At 52.8% G+C, this 23,139-nt stretch overlaps 1 protein-coding gene across 1 annotated transcript in view; it reads left to right on the plus strand.

Moving 5' to 3' along the window:
- The first annotated feature begins 9,344 nt into the window (after positions 1–9,344).
- Nectin1 (nectin cell adhesion molecule 1) overlaps positions 9,345–23,139 on the plus strand; it is a 63,735-nt gene continuing 49,940 nt past the window's right edge. Inside the window, exon 1 of the mRNA XM_052757668.1 lies at positions 9,345–10,126. Within this exon, the coding sequence (XP_052613628.1) occupies positions 10,051–10,126 (76 nt within the window). The 5' untranslated portion in view covers positions 9,345–10,050. The remainder of the gene's footprint in view (positions 10,127–23,139) is intronic.

Genomic DNA, 23,139 nt, shown 5'->3' on the forward strand with positions numbered 1-23,139 from the left:
AGTGGTCAAGAGCAGTGGCTCCTCATCCAGAGGACCTGGGTTCAATTCCCAGCACCCACATGGCAGCTCACAACTGTCTGTAACTCCTGTTCTAGTTACCCTCACACAGACATACATCCAGGCAAAATAACAATGCACATACGAAAAATAAATTTAAAAACAATAGCAAAGAAGGTGAAGGACTTGCCCTAGCTTGTCCACGACCTTCCTAGTTTTAACAAAGGGAAGTCTCATGTCCTGGGATCCCCTCAATCCCAGGCCTACCAGTACAGTAGGCCACTCTTGTCCCAGGCTTCACAGTTAATCAAGGGCTGATCCAGGACCCTATTCCTATACTCTTGACTCCATGTCACACCCTCATGCCTTGGTCAAGCCACCTCCCAAGCAACAGAGCAACACATGATCCCTGTTCCTTTAAATCTCAGGTACCTGCATGGGCACTGTCTACCCTTTGGCTGCCACCCGGGCCACTTACCACCTTCCTCGAGCACCTCTTCCCAGAGGCATGTGCTCAAGGAGTACAGGGCATTGATATTAACCTAAATCAAATATAATTCAGAGCTCATTTCTGCAGGAAAAAGCACTTTTCATAATACAGAAAAAAATTAAATTATTAAAATAACTTTATAATGCTATTAAAGTAAAAATTTAAATAAAATGAAAATAAAAAATCTTCACCCACAGATTTATTTTCATTTCTCCACATTGCCTTCCCTATAGCTGCCTATTTTTGAGAACTGTAATACAATATATGAACCCTGCTTGGTTGTTCCAGTTTCATACCATAAAAACCTGATATGGATTCTCTTCTTGCCAGAGTCTCTGTGTCACTAATATCTCTTATTAGGTCAGATGACACAGAGCAGCCCCTCTGCAAAGGATTCCTTCTTCAGCAGGCCTAACTTACCATACTGACATTATCCTTGCACAGATGTGTGGGCTCCCAGACAGAGGGACACAGCTTTCCTCCATCCTTCCTGGAAAAGGTTGAGGCTAACAAGTCTAAAAGGTCTAACTCTCGGGCTCAGCCTCAGCTCAGCGTGCCCAGGACAAATGTCCACAGTGGACCCTTCTCTGCTGGATGGGAGCCGAGCTGGACACTTCTCTACACTTAAGAGCTCTATTGCTTAACTTCACACAGCTCTTGAAAAGTCTGCTTCCCAACTACGAAGACACCCCCTTATAATTTCCTTGACCCCTAGATGGAAGGGAGATGACATGTCCTCTTCCTTTCTCAAAATCTTCCGTCCCTCAGTCCCTGCCACCAGAGTTCTGTCCTGTCCTTCCTGTCCTCATGACCTAAGGTCACTCGTCTATGCAGACCCTCATGCAACCCTCTTCTAGACACCACGGTGGAGTTTGAGAACCCCAACTCAAAGCAAACAAGATGCCTCCAGTCACATACAGAACTCACTGGGATTCTGGGTGGTAAGTGGCCGGAATGTTAGGAGGGCATCTGGAACAGAAGTAAGGACTGTACTCACTCTCTTCCAGACTCTGTTCTCTCTGGAGAATTGATGGTTCAAAATGAGACAAGAGGTAGTTCAGTTGGTAGAGGGTTTGCTTAGTGTGCATGAAGTCCTAGGTTCAATCCCAGGCATTACAGGTACACACACACACACACACACACACACACACACACACACACACACACCCCTGTAACCTCAGCATTCACAGGGTAGAGGCAAGAGGATTGGAAGCTTAAAGTAACCCTTGGCTACTGTGGTAGTTTGAAAGAAAATGGCCCCTAAAGGGAGTGGCACTATTTGGAGGTGTGGACTTGTTGGAGGAAGTGTGTCACTGTGGGGGAGGGCCTTGGGGTCTCTTTTTCTCAAGCTTCCCTCAGTGCGACAGTCAGTCGACTGCCTGCTGCCTTCTGGTCAAGATGTATGTAGCTCCACATCTGCCTGCACGCCACCATGCTCTCTGTCATGATGATAATGGATTGAACCTCTGAAATTATAAGCGAGTACCCCAATTAAATGTTTCATTTATAAGAGTTGCCGTGGTCATGATGTCCTCTTGCAGCAATAGTAAACCCTAACTAAGACAGAAATAAAGTAAATTTGAAGCCAGCCTACATGAGCTTGTCTCAAAAACAATAAACCCCCCTGAAACGAAACCCTTGGACTTCAGTTCCACCAGCCATTAAGGTCCCTGGAACATCTCCTGAGGCTGCCCTTCAGCTAGCCCTCTTGGTTCCCTTTCGACACATTAGATCACTGGACCTGGGGGTGGGGTGCAATTGTATTCAGCTGGTTGTCCCAAGAGCAATGGCAGCCATGGCAATGAGGAAGCTCTGCGGTGATCTCTCTAGGAATAACAATAATTAAATGCTGCTAAGCACTGTGGGATACAGAAGCACAATCATAATCACCACAGCTACCATGGTGATGATAACAGTAATTAGGGGCTGTGGTTTCCAGCTCCCCCCAGGAGCACAGTCTAGGGTGGTGTTGGCCTGTCAGGTGAGGGAAGGGAGTACCTATAGTGGGTGGGGCATCTCTGGGGCATCTCTGGGATTGGCCAGAGCTTTGGGCATGCTTTCTCCATGGGATTCTGTCATCTGGTCCTGCTGTGTGCTACCCCTCATTATCATCATCTTCCTCCTCCTCATCTTCCTCTCCTCACACCTCAGCCTCAACTGGCCTTACACTGAGGGTTGGAGACCCTGGGTGGGGTAACCTTTTATTCAGTGTAGCACTTCCAACGTATCTTCTGCCAACAGATTTCAGGGTTTGAGGGTACCTTGGGGATTTCATAAGGTTCTCCTCACATCAAAGTAAGCTTTATTAGCTAATTACTGAATGACACAGAGGGGCCTGGGAGATGGCCGGGAGGGGAAGTCATTATTGTGTTGACTTTGGGCCTTTTCCAGGCCCAACAGCTGCCTGTCTGAAAGGGCCTGTGGAAGTTGAGAGTGTGCCTCAGGGAGAATTTCCTAGGAGTGCTGCTTTCTCAGGGCTCCTCTCTGGCAGATCAGTTACCACCTTTTCTACCCCTATGGCTGAGAAAGGAAAGCCCAGCTGCCTGCTCTTGGAGAGCCTGTCACACTGAGGCACGTCAGGTCTCAGAGTCAGAAAGGGAGGTCGGACCCACTCGTGTCCAAGCCAGAACAAAATTCCATCGGGAGCATTCCCAATGAATGGACTGCAGCCTCAGTGGGAAGATGACCTGGAGTTCATTCCCTGACCTCTTAGCTCGGATCTCGAAGCAGTCTTTGCCAGATTAAATTCAATACAACTTCTCTTAAGCAGATGCCCTGGGTCCTGACTCCCAAGGAAAGGCACACCCATCACGTGTATTCCTTTCCCCTGTGGTGCGGGAAGACTGCTAATCACACCTCCCTTCCACTCTCTCCAACCTTCCTACTTGTGAAAATCTGAAGCCACCTTCCAACCTCTCCCTGCAGGTAACTCCAGCCCTCACCTCCCTGCAGTGACCCTGTTACTCACCCCTCCTCTTCTGTCCCTCAAATTATCTTCACCCCTGCTCGCTTCACCTCCTCCTCCATGCTCAGAAACCATGCCTCCTCTCTTTTCCACCCTTGATCCCACCATCCCCCACTCTAGGCCCTCCCCCTTCCAGGGCTTGCGCCATAAAGGATTTTCACTTTCACTTGCTTCCCCAGCCCCTCGCTGCCCACCGGCACTTGGTAGCCTGTGATTTCCCACCCAAAAGGAGAAAGTGAGCCCCTCAATGTGTCTGGCCAGCTCTCTCCGTGCTTCTGATCATCCTGCTTACTCATCACACCACATTTCTAGGAAGCAGGACACCTACCGCTCCCCCTCGCTCTTCCTCTGACCCTGCTTGGATCTGGGTTCTGCTCCTACTTGGAGGTCAACACTGTTCTCTCAGAGGTCACTGGTGCTTCAGCCACCGTTTGGAGAGAGCCCTCTGATCCCTGCCTGCACCTGCAGAATCACTCACTATTGGTGGTGGCCTTCGCCGGCTCCCCCGCCCCTCTCTCCCCTTCCTCTTCTTCAGTTAAATCCTCTTCTCTTCTTACTGGCTTCCATGACAACCCACTCTCTCTGCTCCCCTCCTCCTTCACTGACCAATCATCATCTGTCTGTCCTACCCACATCCTTGCCAGATTCATCTCCTGAAAGCCCAGCTCCAGCAGTTCCCAATAAGCACTTCTCTGTTCAAAAATCATCAATGGCTCACTATTGCCTTAAGAAAGAAAGAAAGAAAGAAAGAAAGAAAGAAAGAAAGAAAGAAAGAAAGAAAGAAAGAAAGAAAGAAAGAAAGAAAGAAAGAAAGAAAGAAAGAAAGATTTAAATCAACCATCATGGAATTGTGAAATCATGAGCCTTTATGCAATCATAACTTAAAGTGCAATAATCAGTCAGGAGTCTCCAACTTTTTTGAACAGCCAAATCTTCAAACTCCATTAAGACAAGTAGTTTTCAGAAGGCCAATGTTTACAGTTGTATGAAAACAACATGTTCTTTAAACATGGCCTTATTGAAGCAAGGAGCCGGGACCCAAGGACATTGTAGGGCTCTCAAAATACAATCTGAAATCCAGGGGGCACATTAGCCTCCTCAGTCTGCAAATGAGAAAAAGTGAACCCCAGAGGGACCGTGGGATCGGCAGAAGGTGACAGGAGGTACAAGCGAGAGGACACGGCGTTCTCATTAAGTGAGCGCCGAGGGGGTATGGGGCACGTTCTAGGGCCTAGGGATGTAAGAGAACAACTGGGTATGGTAGAGTAGATCCTGCATTGTAAACAATCACCAATGAGGCTGCAGGAACACAAAAAAAGAGCTGTGGGAAGACACAGGGGACGAGCCTGGTCTACCATGAGGACTTGCCACAAGTGAACTGAGGCCAAAAGAAAAGGTCTCTGAACAAAAGAAGGTGGGTGGGGTTTACAGAGGAAATGAATTTGACGACCCGGGACCTTGCAGGCTCTCCTATGCAAAGCCCTAGAGCAGAGGAATATAAGGCTTCTAACGCTGGCAGGACCCGAGAGGCATCACTAGGCCTGACAATGGCCAGGGAAGGGTTCTCATGCTTGGGGCTGATCATTTGCATTAGAAGGTCACTTGCGTTAAATGCCAGGTTGTGTGCTGATTTGGACCCTAGAAGAGAAAATAGACTTTAGTGAGGAACTTGGGGAAATCCAAACCAATTCTTTAGTTCATTTAATAGAGACATAGTAATGCTAATTTCTTAATTTTGCTACATGGTTCATACATAAGTCATTAACATTTAGGAAAGTAGGTGAGGTCAAATGAAAACTACACCATCTTTTTTGTTTTTAAAGATTTTTTTTAAAATATGCTTGTGTGTGCACATGTGTAAATGCAGAGAAGTACATCATGTCTCTCGGAGCTAGAGTTGCAGGTGTCTATGAACCACTTGAAGTGGGCTCGGGGAATCGAACTCAGGTCATCTGGATAAGCAGCAAATAGTCTTGATGTTTCTTCAGCCTTTTCTATACCTCTTCTGTAAATCCAAACCTATTTCAAAATAAAACATACTTTAAATGCACAGAATGGGAATGCAATGTCTGTATCAAGCTTTGTATATAGTGTATATCCCTCTGGCAGAGAAGAAAAACATTGTATGTGGAAACACAGATTATAGGACTAATGATGACCAACATAAAAACAGCTTTCTCTGTATACCAGGTGTTGTTCCGAGTGCGTCCTACCATGTTTAATCCTCACAATCCTAAATCGTATGTATGCTATCTATTCCTATTTTGCAGATAAGGAAGCTGAGCACATGCAAGTTAAGCTGGCAAATTGACTGAAACCCTGAAGGATGGATCAGATTTGAACCAAGGGAGGCAAAAGAGAGAATTACAGGTTGATCGGACAGCTCATGCAAGAATGGGGACAGAACTTGTCTAAAGACACACAGTTACTGAGGGCCAGAGCTGGCATTTAAGAATTTGAATCCAGGGCTGAAGAGATGGTTCAGTGGTTAAGAATGAATATTGCTCTCCCAGAAGACATGAAATCAATTCCCAGCACCCACTTGTAACTCAACTCCAAGAGATCTGATGTCTCTGGCCACTTGGAGCACTGCACTCACATACACATACACATAGTTAAAAATAATAAAATAAGTATTTTAAAAATAATTTGAATCCAGAGCTGGCCATGGTGATTCGCAGCTATAATCCTAGTACTTGGGAGGTGTGTGTGGGGGGATCTCTGTGAGTTTGAGGTCAGTCTGATCTACATAGCAAGTTCAAGGACAGCCAGGGCTACATAAAGAGATCCTGTCTTTCCAGGTAGTGGTGGTTCATGCCTTTCATCCCAGCACTTGGAGCAGAAGTAGAAGGCCAGCCTGGTCTACAGGGCAGTTACACAGAGAAACCCTGTCCCAAAAAAAAAAAAGGAAAGGAAAGAAAGTGTGCCACCAGCACCCAGCTTGTGGTCCCAACTCTTAAGCTAGGAGCCCAGGAGTCCTTCTTTCCGACTGCTTGTCGCATCCCAGCTTGGTTCTGCCATGCTTATGCCAGAGGGTGTTGTGAAGACCATACAGAAATCATGAGCACAGAGAGACCAGGCTGATGAGAGCAGACATGAGGTCGTGTCGTCCCGGATAGGGCGTGGGCGCACGCCTTTAATCCCAGCACTTGGGAGGCAGAGGCAGGTGGATCTCTGTGAGTTTGAGGCCAGCCTGGGCTACAGAGTGAGTTCCAGGATAGCCAGAGATACACAGAAAAACCCTGTTTCAAAAAAAAAAAAAAAAAAAAAAAACGAGTCAGGACGACACCCTGCGCCCTCCTGGTGCCTGGCCTTATTTTCCTAGCAGCAAAGGAAATCTTTCTGATCTTTTGCAATCCCATTGCACACACCTGCCCCTCTCTCACACTCCCTCAGACTGCGAAACAAACCAGGCCACTGCCGTTTTCACAAAGGCAGAACCCTTACCTTCAGACATCTCCACACTCTTGCACAATAGCACTATTTTCCCAAAATTCTCTCTCTGTCTTCCTAGGTTCAAATCTGATCCATCCTTAAGAGCAGCAGTTAACCGTTGCCTCTTCAAGCCGAAGGTGTATACTGCCTTGTTCCCTTGCCTACATCTTCTCCACCCTGAGGTGGTTTGTCCCTCCTGAAGACACACACCCTCTTTATATGCCTTGTTTTGTTTTCTGTTTGTTTGTTTTTCGAGACAGGGTTTCTCAGTGTGGCCCCAGCTGTCCTGGAACTCGCTTTGAAGACCAGTCTGGCCTTGAACTCGGAGATCTGCCTGCCTCTGCTCCTGCCTCTCAAGTGTTGTGATTAAAGGCATGTGCCGCCATCCCGGTTTTAAGACTTCTTAAGAACAACAATCTCCAGCAAGGGTGGGGGGAGAAGGTAGGACAACTGGCAGAACTTGGCGTACCTGGAATTACCCCCTTGAACCCAACCATTCAGCTCCTATGATGCGTCAGGCACAAGCGAGAAACTCATTTTGGCTTTGGCAAACTTAAAAGCACTTGCCAGCCAGATGGGAGATTCCTGGCTGGGATCCTGGCCACCACTTGCTAAATTTAACAGGGCATTCCCCAGCTTAAGACCCTCCTGAGGCCACTACCTGGCATGATTCTGATCTACAGACTTGACCTTGCCTCAAGCTGAGGCTGGGTTAGGACCAATTATTTATGAGCCCCCTTCCCTAATACCTTAGCTGTGGCTCACCTTTGTGGTTTTCCCTGTGCTGACCCCTACCTTAAATCCAGTTGCAGCCGGGCAGTGGTGGTGCATGTTTTTAATCCCAGCACTGGGGGAGGAAGAGGCAGGCGGATCTCTGAGTTTGAGGCCAGCCTGGTCTACAGAGTGAGTTCCAGGACAGCAAGGACGAAACAGAGAAACCCTGTCTTGAAAAACCATAAATAAATAAATAAACAAATCCAGTTGCTTGAGGGACTGTGTGTGTGTGTGTCTCAACCCCACCCGATCTCCCTTCCCACAGAAGGGTCCAGCCCAGCCCAGCCCAGCCCAGGCTAAAGTAGATGTTTTCCTGGTGATTCTGAAAACCTACTACACTGTGGTGAATGGTTCTTCAGAACTTCTGCTTCTATGTCTCTCCCCGGACTAGATCCAGCTCCTGTTGGGCAAGGACCAATGACGAGACCACGCAATGCATTCGCAGGTCTGGCGGTTAGTGTGTTATGAAGTCGGTCCTGAGTTACACATGTGAAACTTAAAAGGCTGCAGAGAGTGAGTGTTCCCGTGAGTGGAGTGACTTCTTTAGGAGACCGAGGCCACGAGCCCAGGAGTGGGGAAGTGTCACCCTCCTCCACCCTCAGGCCCCTCCCACTCTCGGAAAGGGAAATTTACATTTTATCAGAATGTGGCTGCTTCCTATGCCTCTGTGTCCTTGGGGTTGGGCAAAGGGCAGAGGGGGCGTTGTCTGGTCAGGCCTCCTGGGAGTGTTCCGCTTTCTTGACTGGGAAACCCTGTCTGTCTGCCGCTCCCAGGCCAAGGATGGGGAGCCGAAGGTCCAGGCTTCAGACTGCTATGGGCCCCTCCGGCTCAGTCACCTTGGCAAGAAGCCACCCGGATGTGGTGGGTAGCGAACAGGATGGGGCGGAGAGTCCTGGCCGTTCTGGGACACCGACTGGATGGGCCACTTTCGCGGGAATCCCGCAAACCGCTCAGAAACGAGGTGCGGGCAATGGGAGCCGACTTGCTTTCTTGCTCTTTGGGGAAAGCAGAATGCTTCAATTTCGGGACGAGGACCCCCTGAAGGCAATGAGGATTATAAAAGAAGTCCCACTAGAAATCTGAGTGCCCTGATCTCATCCACCAATGCCTTCCCTCCGCTTCTCCACAGCTTTCGCGGTTGGGTCTCCGCTAAGCTGGTTCTGTCCTGTGTCCACATCTTGGAGCAGAAGCTTTGACAGCTGCGTTCTAGACTGTTCTCTGCTTCTTTCTGCCCCGGACCACTCTCTACGCCCTCCTCTGGGCCTTTGTTTCCTCATCTGCAAAATGGGCCCAGGGTTGGAGGAGAGGGCTGGAAAAGCCCTCGGAGCTCGGACAATGCCAGATCCAGCGTTCACACGGCTCCCCACGGCCGCCCCCCTCCCCATCTTAACTCCACCCCTACCGAGCAGCTTCTCCCCCTTGCCGGCCGCTAGGGGTCACTGCCTCCCTTTGTCAGCGACCGGGTAGGGCAGCCCGCCCTCCAGCCCTCTCCGCGGCCGAAAGGCGACTCAAGGGGCATCTCGCTAGCGAGGGGGCCTGAGCGGGACCCCACGGCCACGCTCGCAGCCGGAGGTGCCTGGGGTTGGGAGGTGCAGGCGCGCGGGCGGAGGCCGGGCCAGGGTTGGGCCGGGCGCGTGGGAGCCAGGAGGGGGTTAACGCTAACCCCTCCCCCCGGGCTGACATCACGGGAGAGCGGGTGAGAGGCTAGATCGGCGAGTGAGAGAAAGAGAGGGAGAGCAGCAAGCGCGGCTCGCCTCGGCTCCCAGGCAGCTCCACATTGTTGCGGATCGCCCGCACCGGGCGCAGCGGCAGTGGTGGGGACCCGTGGCGCACCTGGCTCGCTCCCCTTGCTCCTCCAAGACCGCGCAGCCCGGAGCCTCGAGGGCAGCTGCCCGCCGGAGCCCCACACCACCGCCTGGGCCCCGAGCCCTCCGCACCGCCCGGCCACCCTCTGGAGAACGGCCGGCCATGGACGCCTGCAAGTTGGAGCTGAGCGGGAGGGTGTGAGCGCGCCCAGGGCCGGGAGCCTGCGCCGCGCTAGCCGGGCAGCCGGGCGCGCCGGGGGTGGGTCCCTCTCCCCAGCCCGGCTCTGCGTGGAAGAAGAGGGCGGGGACCGGGGTGAGGAAGAGAGCGGAGGAAGCGAAGGGGGCATGACTCGTGCAACTTGCGGCGGGCATCTGCCGAGGCTCTGAGCCGGCGGCAGCCCGGGCCCGGATTGTGGCCGCGCGGATCCCACCCAGCCCATCCCGCCCAGGCCGACGGCTGCGGCTGACCTGGATCCTCCGAGCGCCAGCCGGCCGCCAGCGATCCGCCCTCGTCTTCCAGGCTGGTTTCTGGAGCGCGAGGAGCGCCCTCCTGGCCGCCCCTTTCGCTGGACCCCCGCCCTCCGATGGCTCGGATGGGGCTTGCGGGCGCCGCTGGACGCTGGTGGGGACTCGCTCTCGGTTTGGCTGCCTTCTTCCCAGGTAAGACGATCGCCTCTGCCTCCCCTCCATACCTCCCACCCAACCAGAGCCTCCCCGGGACTGGGAGCTGGATGACGGGCACGACTGGGTTGTAGGGAGCGAACGGAGCCAGAAAAGTTGGGTCACGCTTGGATAAGGAGTGGGGGCTGGAGGTGGCACCGTGGAGAAAGGGGTTGAGAAGCCGAACAGCCTGCCCTGCAGGGAAGCAATCGGATGCACGTCTCTATGTAGCAAGAAAGCACTTTCTCCGCTCAGTTCTTCACAAAAATAATAATATGTAATAGGGTTCTATTTATTTAATAACCAGTTCTCAGCTCGAGAAGCAGTTTGGAAACACTGAGTGTTACATAAATGCAAAATAATCACCGTAATCACAGGCTCGGGGTATGAGACAACAGCCCCAGGGGGAGGGCGTCAGTCTCCGAGCTGGTGGGCTATGGGCTTGGAGGGTTGCAGGGGGCTTCGTTTCTTTTGGCGGCCTCTTGTCAGATGGTTTCGGGCTCGCGGGGGGCCCCCTCTTGCCCCACATCGCCCCACAGCGGGCGCTCGGAGCGGCTCCTGCGGCACAGGCAGCTTCTTGCTCACCTGCGGTTCCTTTTCTGGAGGGTGAGGCCGGGCCGCCTGGGGATCACAAACTCCCGGCCTTGCGCGGGACTGGGCTCCGCCTTGGAACTCCACTTCTAAAGCGGAGGGCTCCCCCAGGAGGAAGCTCCATGGGCTTCATGCCAGCCAGGTGGCCGCATGACCCACTTTCCCAAGAGGCCCCGAGGGTGTCCCGCGAGTCTTCCCTCAAGGTGTGAGCTGCCGGCAGAAGAGGGGTTAACTCCGCGCCCGACCCTGGGGTGGCCCGTGGTGGCCCATTCTGACGGATGAGGTGGGGGCGGAGGCTGGGACCGGCCCAGGCATATTGTGCTGGGGAATGAACTGGAAAATGCGTTTAGGAGGCAAATCCTACCGAGTCCCCTTGCCTGGATTTAACCCCTTGTGTCCCTGGGGAAGCAACTGGGCTGCCAGCAGGACACTAATGTGGGCCAAGGTGGGGGAAGTATCTCTCTAGCCACCCCCCCAAAACAAACCTGAGATGAGCTCTGGCCCTAGCAAGATGGGGCCTGGGGGGGGTGGGCTAGGGGAAGCTTGACTGTGGCTGGTGGTCGTCAACTCGGGGTGGCAGAAAAAGGTGCGGAATTAAGAATATTGGATTCCCAGCCACTGGCCACTGTGCTTCTGCAGGCTTACCAGGCAGTTTGTTCGGAAGAGGCTGGCCTGACTGTCCAGGTGTGGTTTGAATGCACTCCTGGAAGACAAGAAAGAGCCTGGCCTCGTTTACTTCCTTTACTGCCTCCTCCTCCTCCTGCCAGCTCGCTGCTGGGGCACTGCACCTCTCCATCAGTGGTGGATGCCAGCCGCAATTTGGGAAAGCGGGGATGTGGGCCAGTGTGGAGTGCTCCCCTCTTGGGTGTCCCAGGAGGGGGCATTCCATGTCACTGTCCACAGGAGCATGCTGAACCTTCCTCCAGTGTGGTCTGGGTGGGGGTGAGAGGACTTCATCCACTTTCTTGCCGATGATGTCAGCTGCAGTGCACACACAAAAACTCAGCCTCTAGAATTTACCTGGTCAGCATAGGTCGGGCTTTAGAGAACCTTTTAAATCCCTAACCCTTCCCAGAACCCAGAGCAAGGAGAACTTGCCAAGAGCCCTAAGGATTCCTAGTGTACACTCTGGGTTAACCTAATCCTGGGATGGACAAAGGGCCAGAGGGTTTGAGGAAGGAAGCTCACCCCTTTCTGTTTGTTGCTCTATTTCCCATTTTGGGTTGAAGCACGTTTCATTCCATCCTTGGGGATTAGAGGCCCTGGCATGCTCCGCCCACACAACAACAGGGAGACTGGGAGGTGACGCTCACCTGGCTCAAAGCAGTTGCTCCCCCACCAAAACTCCAACGAGGAGCTAGGGTGCCCAGAATGGAATCACAGCCAAGGGGCATTTAATAAGTGCTCTGCCACTGACTGTGACTGGATGGGTGCATCTGTGGCAGCCGAAGTGCCTGGACTGCCCGAGCTCCTAGATGGAGCCTGCTCCTGTGTGCCTGCTGCTCTCTGCCTGGTTTCTGAGATCCACTGTGACAGAAAGCAGGTAGGCATGGCTACACTCAGCCTCATCCTCCGGCCGAGAAAATAGGAGGCGCAGTTGGCAACTCATCCCCACTGTGTGCACCTCCCTCTCCCTCGGCTTCTTCCTGCTCCGGCCTCTCACTGGGGGTTTGCCGGTCTGCTGCTCTTTCCTGGGTTCTCCTGGGCTGTGACAGGGAGGGAGCATCGTAGAAGTGGAGAGGAAGGCGCCCCCGGTGTGTGCAATGACTCCTGACTTCATAGCGCAGCCGCCGATGTGGCTCTTGAAGTGTGCACAGAGAAGTATGTTTCTCTGTGACAGACGGTACAGGTAGGGTAGGAAGGCCCCAGGAGTCTTTGTTTCCTGAGGTGACAGGCTTCTTCTAGGGTGCTCACTTAGAGGAGAGGGTCAGTGTTGTCCACAGAGGGATGGAAACCTGAAGAGGAAGGGCTGAAGCAGCTGCCTGGGAAGTAGGTGTCCCACCTATACCACACCCTCTCTAATTGGCTTCCCCACACCTTTGGTCTAGAAAGAAAACCCACACCCTAGGTGTCAAGCTCACCATGCAAAGACCTGTCAGGCCACAGCATTCATTCTCTTTAGGCCGCCTGTGCACAGCACCCGTTCCTGGCATTTTCCTTTGAAGCCCCCAGAGCTAGGCCGTTTGGGTTCTTTTTCTCAAAGACCAAGGTGGGCTTGGATTTACTGGGCCAGGCATTATAGCAGAATCCATTCTCCTGGCCTGGGGCTTGCAGTGTAAAACACAGCAGTCTCCAAGCCTATTAGTCAGGCAGCCTTGTGGAGAACATCTGAGTCAGATTCAAGGCCTAACCCTCAAGGCTGGAGGGTAGGCTGGACACTGCAGAGCTTGCACCCAGCAGGCCTGGCCCAGTAGCCTAGAAGGTTTCTGAACCTGGACTCGTTCAAATGTGGGACATGTAGCCAGTGGTTCCCTAAAGCAAGCTGGGACCAGCTGTAGGTTGCCAGTTCCTTCCTTGGCCACTTGGCTTTCACAATGAGTCCACCTGGGCCATCGCCTGGGCTGCCTGGCCTGTGGGCCCAGTTGTAGGCTGCCAGCATGGCTGTACCCACAGCTGAGCCAGTGGGCTGGGATGGAGGGCCAGAGGGTCGGCTCCCATTGCTGCATCTATGATGCTGCCATTGTTTAGCAGCTGACTAATGTTCATTGTTCAGCACAAATAGAAAACACCCAAGGGAGGTGTGACTATAGCGTCTACTCTTCTGATTGTATCTTTCCTGGTTAACTTGGCAAATTGAAAACCTCCTAACTGAGGAAGGGGCAGAGAGGTGTCTGCATCACCTGTTGGGCTTTGAACATTAGCCAGCACTACAGGTAAGCATGGACAGTAGACAGTTATGGGACTTGGACTCTAACACTCTGACAGGCTCGCCTTTGGTCCAGAGTGGGTGTATATACACATGTGTCCAGGGCTTTGTGTAATGATATTGGTCACCCACAATTCACTGTTACAAGCACAGGTCTGTGAGGACTAGAATTAGGGAGTATATAAACTCATATTTGCAGTCACCGTGGAACTGAGGCTGTAAGCACCAAACGCATGTTCACGCATAACTGATATTTTTATGGCATTCAGATGGGTTGCATGGGTGATCTCGAGCCTTGACAATGCCCGTGTCTCTGTCCGTGACTTGAGGGTGACTTTGGGAGGGGAGCCAGAATTTGCTCTTAGCTAGCTCGCACCAGGAAGTTGGGTCCCAGTCCTTTGGGGTACAGGAAGCCTTGGTGCTGCTTTCTTGCTTCTCTGTCCTTGGCTTTCCACTAGACCTTGAGAACACCTGGGAAGGCTTCCCTCTCTTATCAGCCTTCTGTTGTCTCCTCGGCCAACAGAGCGATGCTGGAGCCAGATGGGCCTGGCCTGCTCCATAGGCTCACAAGATCCTGAAATGTCTGGAAGGGGCCACGGGATGTAGGTTTTCAGTTCCTCCTTAGGTACCTTTGCTTCCTGCACGGGCACTTGTGAAAAGGAGTTTGGGGGAGTTAGGTACCACACTGTCCTTTTTAAAAGATCATAAATGAGAGCTTTGGTCCCCTTAAGAAGCCAGGGGTTGGCCAGGTCAGCAATGAATGAATGCACATGATATAGAATCCTAGGCATGGGCAACAGAAGGAGAGAGCCCACTTGTTAGAAAAGGGGGTGGCATTGAGGGACAAGGAATAGGGGAACAGCAGTCCCTGGGGGCTTAGCCTCCTCGCCCAAGCCTAGCAGACAAGTATTCCCCTGGGCTGCCGACCGACCCCACTCCATAGAGAGCACGGCTGCAGAGCCAACAGCAGATGTGCTGGCTGGGGCAGGAGGTAACTTAAGATCTGAGCCAGATCATCTTGCAGAGGGAATGCCCTAAGCTGGAGATAACACCCCTGCATCCAGTTAACCCTTTAAGCTCCCCGTGCCTGGTGAAGCTGGAAGAAGAGGAAAGGGAAGATATGGGAGTCAAGGCGTCAGACCTGTTACCAGAACCTTGACCCATCCACACGTAGGGGCGAACCCAGTGAACCAGAAGAGATCCAAGACAGACCCAGAGAGTCTGTGAGAGCAGGATGCAGGGTCTTGAGAGCAATGGGTAGGTAATCTTTGTCCCGGGAAATGCAGAAGGGAATAGGTTTTTATTCTCCAGGGGTAGGGCATGGCAGCTATACCTTTCTCAGACTCTCAGTAGAGGGGAGAGAAGCAGGTCACTTAGCTGTCCTTCTCCTGTAACCAGGTGTTCACCCCATCTTGGTGGCCCAGCATAGTAAAACTGGCCAAGCTAGGTTGGAGTCCCAGCTCTACTGATGACTAGTTGAGAAACCTTAGCAGAGTTGCTTGCTGCGCGCACCTCAGTTTTCCTATCTGCAAAATGGAACTTTGTTGATATGATATTCAAGATTTCAAGATGAGGTGGAGAATGATGAATGGAAAGTCCTTTAGCTCAAGGATAGCATGTGATAACACAAAATAACGACGAGCCTGGGAATTCTCTCCCCATGTCTTTCCTCTGAATGGCCCTGCCCTTCTGGGTCTGCTCATTGGGCATTCCCACCTTTATGCTCCTTGGAGAAGGCCACTCAGCTGCCTGCTCATTGCCAGCCTCACTTCCCTTTTCTCCTAAGGGAGAAAGTCCCTGCCCCTATTTGGACATGATGGTACAGCCACCTGGGAGCTGCTGGCATGGTGGGAGGACTCGGGTGGCCTGACTGGCTGAAGGTACCTGCCCAGGCCAGTCCTGTGGAGGCCGAGTACTACACAGGCAGCAGGTGCTGGGCAGCCTTTGTTCTGTAGCATGTTGCCCAGGGCCCTCCAGGCACCGGGTTCACTCCCTGGCTGCGGCCCAGCTGGGGCGCCATTGCCCATCTGGAGTGCTTGCAGAGGCAGCAGCCTGGGGCTGGCAGGGAGAGCCTGGGACTCTCTGCCCCTGCTTTTCTTCAGATTTCTACATCTGAGGGGAGGGGAGGTAACAGCTCTCGGTGAGGTGGTCGAGGCCAGGTAAAGAGAGTCCTTCTCTTCCGGGTCTCCTGTTGCAAACTGAACACTTTCATTAAATTGTCATGAAAACAATGCAGATGGAACCCTTGTGTTATGTGGTCAGTACCACTCTCCACTCAGAACTTCAGCTAGAATTCACACGAGTTGTGTTAGAATTAATATTGTTCCCTTTTACAGACAGGGAAAGTGAATCTTAGTTTGGTGACTTATTGCCTATCCCGTGCTCGTGTGGCCAAATCAGGGCTTCTGAGGGTAAATCTGGTAGACCAGAAAGAAGGAAGAAGCTGGGATGGTCACACAGAAGGGGTTGAGCCAGGTCACCATTGTGTCCATGGTATAGTCATTGACTTTGCAGCAGGTATGGCAGCTCCGGGCAGAGGTGAGTGGAAGACAGGAAAATGCTGCTGGAGAGGACCACAGAGCTCAGGTTGGCACAGGGTATGCCTAGCAGTAGAGCAGTGAAGGAGAGGGAGACAGTGAGCATCCTCCCCTGGAAATGTGGGCTGAGATGAGGGCAGGGCCCTGAGGTGTGAGCGTGGAGCCCCAGGGCATGGGCATGCCAGGACAGGGTGTGGGCTTGGCTCAGGCAGAAAGCAGGAGCCCAGAAAGCATCATGGGATGGATGGAGCACCCAAGAGGGGCTTGGGGGTACAATTTGGCACTTTGAGTCAACTCCCTTGCCCGGGCAACCCCTGCCACCTCTAGCCTGCACAGACCCCAAATCACTCCCAGTTTATGAGGAGTCTCATTACCCAGCCACAGACAATAAAACCCGCCTGACCACTCTGGCCCGACTCATTAGAGGACATTAGTTCTGCTGGCTCGGGGCTCCTTTGGGACCCAGCTGCAGACGTGGTTCAGGAAGCAAAATGGGCCATTGGCCATGGGCACAAGAACGTCCCGTTGAGAGATTGAGGTCCATCAGTGGGCTTAAGTGGAGGCCATCCCCCTAAAGTCCTGGAATGCATGCGCCTCAGAGCTGGAAAACAGCTGAACTCTCAGTTCTGTCCCATGCCTGTGGGGGGAGAAGACCCAGCTTCCTCCCCGGGGCTGTTCTCTGAAAGGAGCTGACTGTAGGCTCTGCCCATCATTATTCCATGGATGAGGGACTTTAGGGACAGGGACATCATACCAACTCCACATGCAACTGGAGCAGAGATACAACCTGGAGCCTTCCACGGCCTTGGCCTAAATCTTGGCCTGTCTTTCTATCCAAAAAGCAGAGAATAAAGATGTAGAGACCCTGTGGCAGAAGCAATTCCCCCATCTCTAACTGGAGTTTCATCCAAGACTGAAAGACTCCGCTTCAACTAAGAACCATCTAGTAGCCTTGGCAAGGCTTCATGCCCCACCTCCGCCCTGGAATTGGTACCTTGACCAGAGTCCACCTTGAAGTTCCATCCCCCAAAGACAGGTCTGTGTGTTTCCTAGCAGGCTCTAGTGTCTACGAACAGCCAACCTTGTTGTGCCTGTGTTCCTGTGTTAGACTTCCCACCCGAAGCCCAGCATACCAGAACACCAGCATGGCTCCATAGATGTCACAATGGAGAACAAACAAGATCCTTCTTGGTGCCCCAGGCTTATTGGGAAAATGCAGGCCAGACCCAAATAACTGGTGTGAGCACACTGGGGCTCCCGGGTCTGCCCTGCTCCTATAAGAGGGTCATGCAGGGTAGCCCACGCTTTGGCAGGTGAGCTGGTATGGCCGCCAGATGAGTCAGTGTAGATGGAAGCCTGATCTGTTTGGCAGACACAGTCAACTCTGCACTGAGGGAAGAGGCCAGTAATGGCTCCAGGGCGTTCCCTGTGAGCCCCTCTAAGCCACTTCTGCTATATAAGTGACACTTGGGATGGGGGGGCGCCACACCACTGGTGTCCACCTCCCCCAGTCAGCTGCTACGAGGAGTGCTGGAGAAGGTGCCTCAGGGCCAGGCCAGTGCTGCATGCAGACACTGCTGTGGGCCCTGATGACAGCATATCCTTGGTGAAGCAGCTCCTGCAGCTCCTGGCTTGCATCGGGCCCCAACTCCCGGCTCCAGTGTGCCCACACACCCAGGATACACCTGAGAAGGACACTCATAAGCCCAGGGCCCAGGAGCGTATGATGACTGCTCCCTCCCTGCAATCGCCCACTGGCCTCACCTGCACGCTTCACGCTCCTCTGTTCATGCCAAGCGTGTTTCCCACTTCAGGGCCTTTGCACGTGCTCTTTCTGCACCTTATCCACTCTTTCCTTTAAAAGACTAATTCTAAACACTACATTTGAGCTAATAGTATCATGAAACCTTCATGGTCTGCCCTCTGGCTGTGAATAACTTCTCTCAAAGTCTTCCTGTACCTCATCAGTGCCTGGTAGTTATTTGGACCTGGGATTTATCTTCTTCACAAGGCCAAGAGTACCTCTTGGTCTTCCCATGGCCTAACACAGAGCCAGCTCCATAGTCGACTAGGAGCGTTGCTGTGTGGATAGAGAGGTGCATGAATAATAATGATGGTGAAAGCAAACTTGTATTAGAGATCCTTGGGTGCCGGACACTGCTGGCAGCACCGGTTAATGATTTAATGACCATCACAGATCATGTGAATATTCGTTCATGGTCGATGTGGTGTGTCTGTTTTTATATATGTAAGGATGAGGCCCAGACAGGTTGGGGGACTTGCCTGTGGTCACTCAGCTGATGAGTGGCAGAGCCAGAGTTCAGGTCGAGGAGGTCGGACCCGACGTCCATGATGCTTCCACTTGCCTGAGTTGTTTCTCCACCAGGGCTTTGTGGGCAAATGGGGGAGGAGCCTGTTTGCTAAGCCTGGAACAGTCAGTCACAAGGCACTGCGTTAAGAGTGGTTCAACTCCCGTGCATGGCTCTCCGCTGCTTACATCTGTGTCCCTTTGAGGACCCCCACATAGCCTGGTTCTGTGGTTGCGTGGCCCAGGAGCGTTGCACCTTCAAGAGTCCTGGCGCTATTCCTGTGGTGTCCTTTAGCTACGTTGGAAGTTTTAGAAGTGCAATCAATATGTTCCTGGACCATCCTGCCCCTTCTCATGTCCCTCCCTCTCCTGGACTTCAGGAGTGTTCATTGGCTGTGCTGGAATGGAATAGACATCATGTTATTCTTTCATCCCCGAGTCTACACATTACCAGTGAGTGCCATCATGGGGGCCTCCCACCATGCTCCATGCAGACACATGAAGCAGAGCATTGGCTTCTCCCAGGGAACTTCCCAACAGGTATCAAGGTTCCTGGGTTTGGCACAGATCATGGGTGGGTCCAGAAGGTTGTAATATGTCTTGCTGTCTCCTAGGGATCCCAAAAGATGGAAAGGGAGGGGCCTCTGCAGGGGCGGATTTAGGGTGTTCACCTGTGTAGGAAGCTTTGATCTCTTGGGATGAAAGGACCAGTGCTTCCACTACCCCAGGAGGGCTGGGGACCAGGAGCTGGAGTAGAGACAGTGCATCCCTGGGGCCTGGGATCCTCAACCATGCAGCAGGGTGTAGCAGGGTGCAGCAGGGTAAAGAATTGGAGAAGCCCAGCAGAGACAATCCTGGGAACAGAAGAAGACTCAGACCTTTCTCCATGCTGTGGCTGGGGACTAACCATGGCCTCTGCACAGGGCATGAACATATCGCCCCTCTCAGGGTCACTCAGATCTAGAGCTTTTTCCTGGCATTCATGACCCTACAGGTCACCCAGTGGACTCTGGCCTCACAGCTCCACTGGCTTAATTAGGAAGTTAGCTGGGCTGAAACACAGTCATCTGATCGGCTTCGAAGCCAAAGAGAAATTCCTCCCAGACCCTCAGATTGTCCATGCTCCATTAGCTTGAATCACAATGTGGCCCCTGTGGCCCAGACACGAGCTGGAATCATCCCAGACTGGGATCTACTTGAAAGCCCCTAGAAGAGGCAGGCTTAGGGCCTGCTTGGATCCTCCCCAAATCCAGGGGTTGCCCAGTGATCACAAAGGGGCCCCCTACCCAGGAGAGTTTACATCTGTGGTGGCTGTATTCTACAGTCTCTCTGGAGGTCTCAGTTGGAGCACAGGCAGGGACAGGCATCTCCCGAGTGTAAATAAGATACTGACGGAGCATCCACACAGCACACGAGATGATTTTATTATTACTGCCCACCACCCCCGCCCTGAAGCGTCGACATCTCATTGGCCTAGATTGCTGCATCTCTCAGAATGATGGATGGGCCTTCTCTCCCTTCCCAGGCAAGGCAGCAGCCCTGCTACCCAGATACCTCCTACACAGCCCCTTCCTAAATTTATTCTTTGTGTCTGTGGTGCCCAGAGAGTCATCAGTGTCCTGAACCAGCTGAGCACTGATTATCTCCGATGGCTTGATGGATGGGCCTTTAGGGGGACTTAGGCGACAGACCCTACTCCCCTGCTCCCTCCTCTGTCCCTTCCACAGCACCCTTCCTAGCCCTCCCAGGAGGCAGATAATGGGCCTGGGTCTGCTGAAGAGAAGCAGGGGTGATAAAGGAGAGAGGCAGTGACAATCCTTGGCGCCCACCTCCCAGTGCTGCCGCCGCAAGGATAGCTGGGAAGACTCCATATCTACCCCACCCCAAGCTCTGCATGGAAGCATCATTCCCAGGCAGTGTTTCTTACCCTGTCCACCCCCTGTCACTCCATTACCCCATCCCCTCAGCACTATGGACACAGTTTGCGGTGTGGTAATGATCTGTGTGGTTTATGTGTGTTCTTCACAAGTGTTTTTTTTTTTTATGTCTTCTGTGTGTGTGTGTGTGTGTGTGTGTGTGTGTGTGTGTGTGTGTGTGTACTAGGGAGGTTTATGGCTATGTGTATGTGAGCACACATGAGGTCATGTGCATTGTGTATATGTGTCTGCTCCTCCTGGTGTTGGTTCAGAGTCTGGGTCCTGGAGGTGAGAGGTAGCAAGAGATGCTGACTCCTCCGCTAGCCAAGATCTGCTCTGCCCCCAGGGCCACGTAGAGACACTTGGAGGTCACTTGCAAAATTGTTTTGTCTGTAGGATCAGTAACGACTTAATTTCACTATTTTTCTTCTCAACACTGAACCCACAAGTTATTTTGGGCTCAGGGTTTTATGAGTGACCTGTTTGGCCTGTGGATCGATGCCATATGACCTCTAAACATGGGTTCCCTTAACTGTTAAGTTTGGGCGGGGAGTTGGAAAGAGAAAGGAACTGAAAGCTGATAGAGAGCCTGATATTATACCATGGGCCATCACTAGCTCTTCACTCAGGACCCTGAGTTTAAAGAAGGTTTAGTCTCCAAAGGAGGAACCCCTCCTAGCAGCACGGTCAAGGTATTCCCTCCTCCAGGCTAGGGGCAGAGATGTGCCCTTAGAGGTGTGCCTCCCACCTCGGATGGTCGCCTGGTGCCTGGTGGCTCTTTGGGCCATTTGGTCTCCTTTCTTAAGAAGTTGGAAGCCAAGGTTAAATGAGAGAGACTCAAGATTCTGACTTTCCCACGGACTCCTGACCACCCTTGTGCAAGCATGGTGGGCAGGTTCTTTCATACATTCCCTTGGAGATGGCAGCCAAGGACCCGGCAGCAAACATAATGTCCTGGCCAGCAGAGGATGGCATCAGCCCTCTGTCCTCTACCCTCACACATAGTGTGTGACACTTCAGGTCAGTTCTCCTTTAAGTGAGAATTCTCACAACACAGATGCCTAGAAGGCCGTGAAGACAGTGTTGCCACCTGGTGGGTCATTTCAACACTGATCTCCCTGAATAATCCCTGTATAGAACTTAAGGACAGGCGGGCTAGGCCAGGTACTATGTTCTCCTTCACCCTTCTTTTTGGTTTTTCAAGACAGGATTTCTCCTCGTAGTTTTGGTGCCTGTCCTGGATCTCGCTCTGTAGACCAAACTCACAGAGATCCACCTGCCTCTGCCTCCCAAGTGCTGGGATTAAAGGTGTGCGCCACCGCCACCTAGCCTCCTTCACTCTTCAAGGAGAGCCCCTGCTTCGCCACTAGACCCAGGACTAGAGAGAGCCTTTCAGTACAACCGCAGTTTAAGGAGTTTCTCTTCCCTGTAGGGAAGGGCAGAGCAGGTTGGTCAAAATCCTGGAGTCTCAGCATTGCAGGCAAAATCAAATAGAGTACTACCACGTCCACATCCTGAACCCGCTTACCCAAACTACTACCAGTTGGTAGAGCTGCCAGCTTCAGTGTGAACCCCTCTGAGGACAGGGGGCTCTCCCCACTCCAAGAAGCCCTTAGAAGTCCCCCCGCGACTGTACCACGATCTGTGTCCTGACCCGCCAGCTCTATCGCTGACCCTTGGGATTGCCTGGGAGCACATTGATGTCCTTGTGGTCATCTACTCAGAGAGGCCTGAATGCATGGCTCTTCCCCCCATGTGCTTTGGTGGCCCGGGGCCACACACCTCGCCATCGCTGGTGCTGAACGCACTGTCTGGATATCCAGTAGCAGAGGTACTGCCCCAAACCGAACCCAGTGCACCAGAAGCAGACTGAGCATTTTTGCCCTCAATTCTCAACCAACTGTGAGAGGGTTAAGAGGACATGGAGTGGGCAGGCTGGCCTCACACTTCCCACCACCCTCACCCCCTCCTCTAGCCCAGCCCTCACCCCTTCCCACCCCTGTTTTCTTTTGGATTAACCATAAATTGCAGTGAAAGATCGGCTTATCTCCAGTGGGAATTAAGGAATTAAGTTAGTGATGGGGAGAGGGGAATGGTGGAGAGAGCATATTGCAGAGGATCAGGGTGTGTGGGGCGGCTCCGAAGAGGCCGGGGGCAGCCAGGGTGGTGGACAGGACCCTTTCTGCCTGCATCTGTTACCTGGGAGGTTGGCGGGGTGGGGTGGGGGGTGACCGGGTTTGGGCTCCAAGCTTCCTCTGCCCTCCTGGGGACCAAATTCCTGACTGCTTTGGAGAGTACGGTGACTCCATGGGAAGGGGGTGCCGCAGGGGGTACCGCAGGTGGCGTGATCTCCCAGCAGCCTCTTCTGTTCGCGGGTGTTTCACGGCCCGGTAGGTAGCACAGGAAGGACCAGACCCAGCATGTGGCAGGGTGGGGCCCTCTACTTTTTGGAGGCGCTAAGATGCTGAAGCAAATTCTACAGGCGGAAGTTCAGGGGCAGAGGTAGAGCTGACCGAATTGTCCTTGAACTGAAACAAGTCCAGGTGGGCCTCACTGCCTGTCTCAGGGGTCCTTACCAGACAACACCTGGAGTTATGCTGAGACCCACATGGCCACTGCCCGCCCCCAGCTCCCCAAAGTGAAAGTTGAGGGGGACAATCAGCTTCCCTGTACTTTCAGGGACACTCAAGTGAGAGGTCAGGGGTCACCCAGGATCTCCTCCACCTGCCTCCCCCTGACCCAGCTCCTGCTTCCCTGAGGTGGCCCTGTCTATACCCCAGACTGCTGCTTGTCAC

Source organism: Peromyscus californicus, unplaced genomic scaffold (genome assembly GCF_007827085.1).
Source record: "Peromyscus californicus insignis strain IS unplaced genomic scaffold, ASM782708v3 Scaffold_11__1_contigs__length_118956290, whole genome shotgun sequence".
NCBI lineage: Eukaryota > Metazoa > Chordata > Mammalia > Rodentia > Cricetidae > Peromyscus > Peromyscus californicus.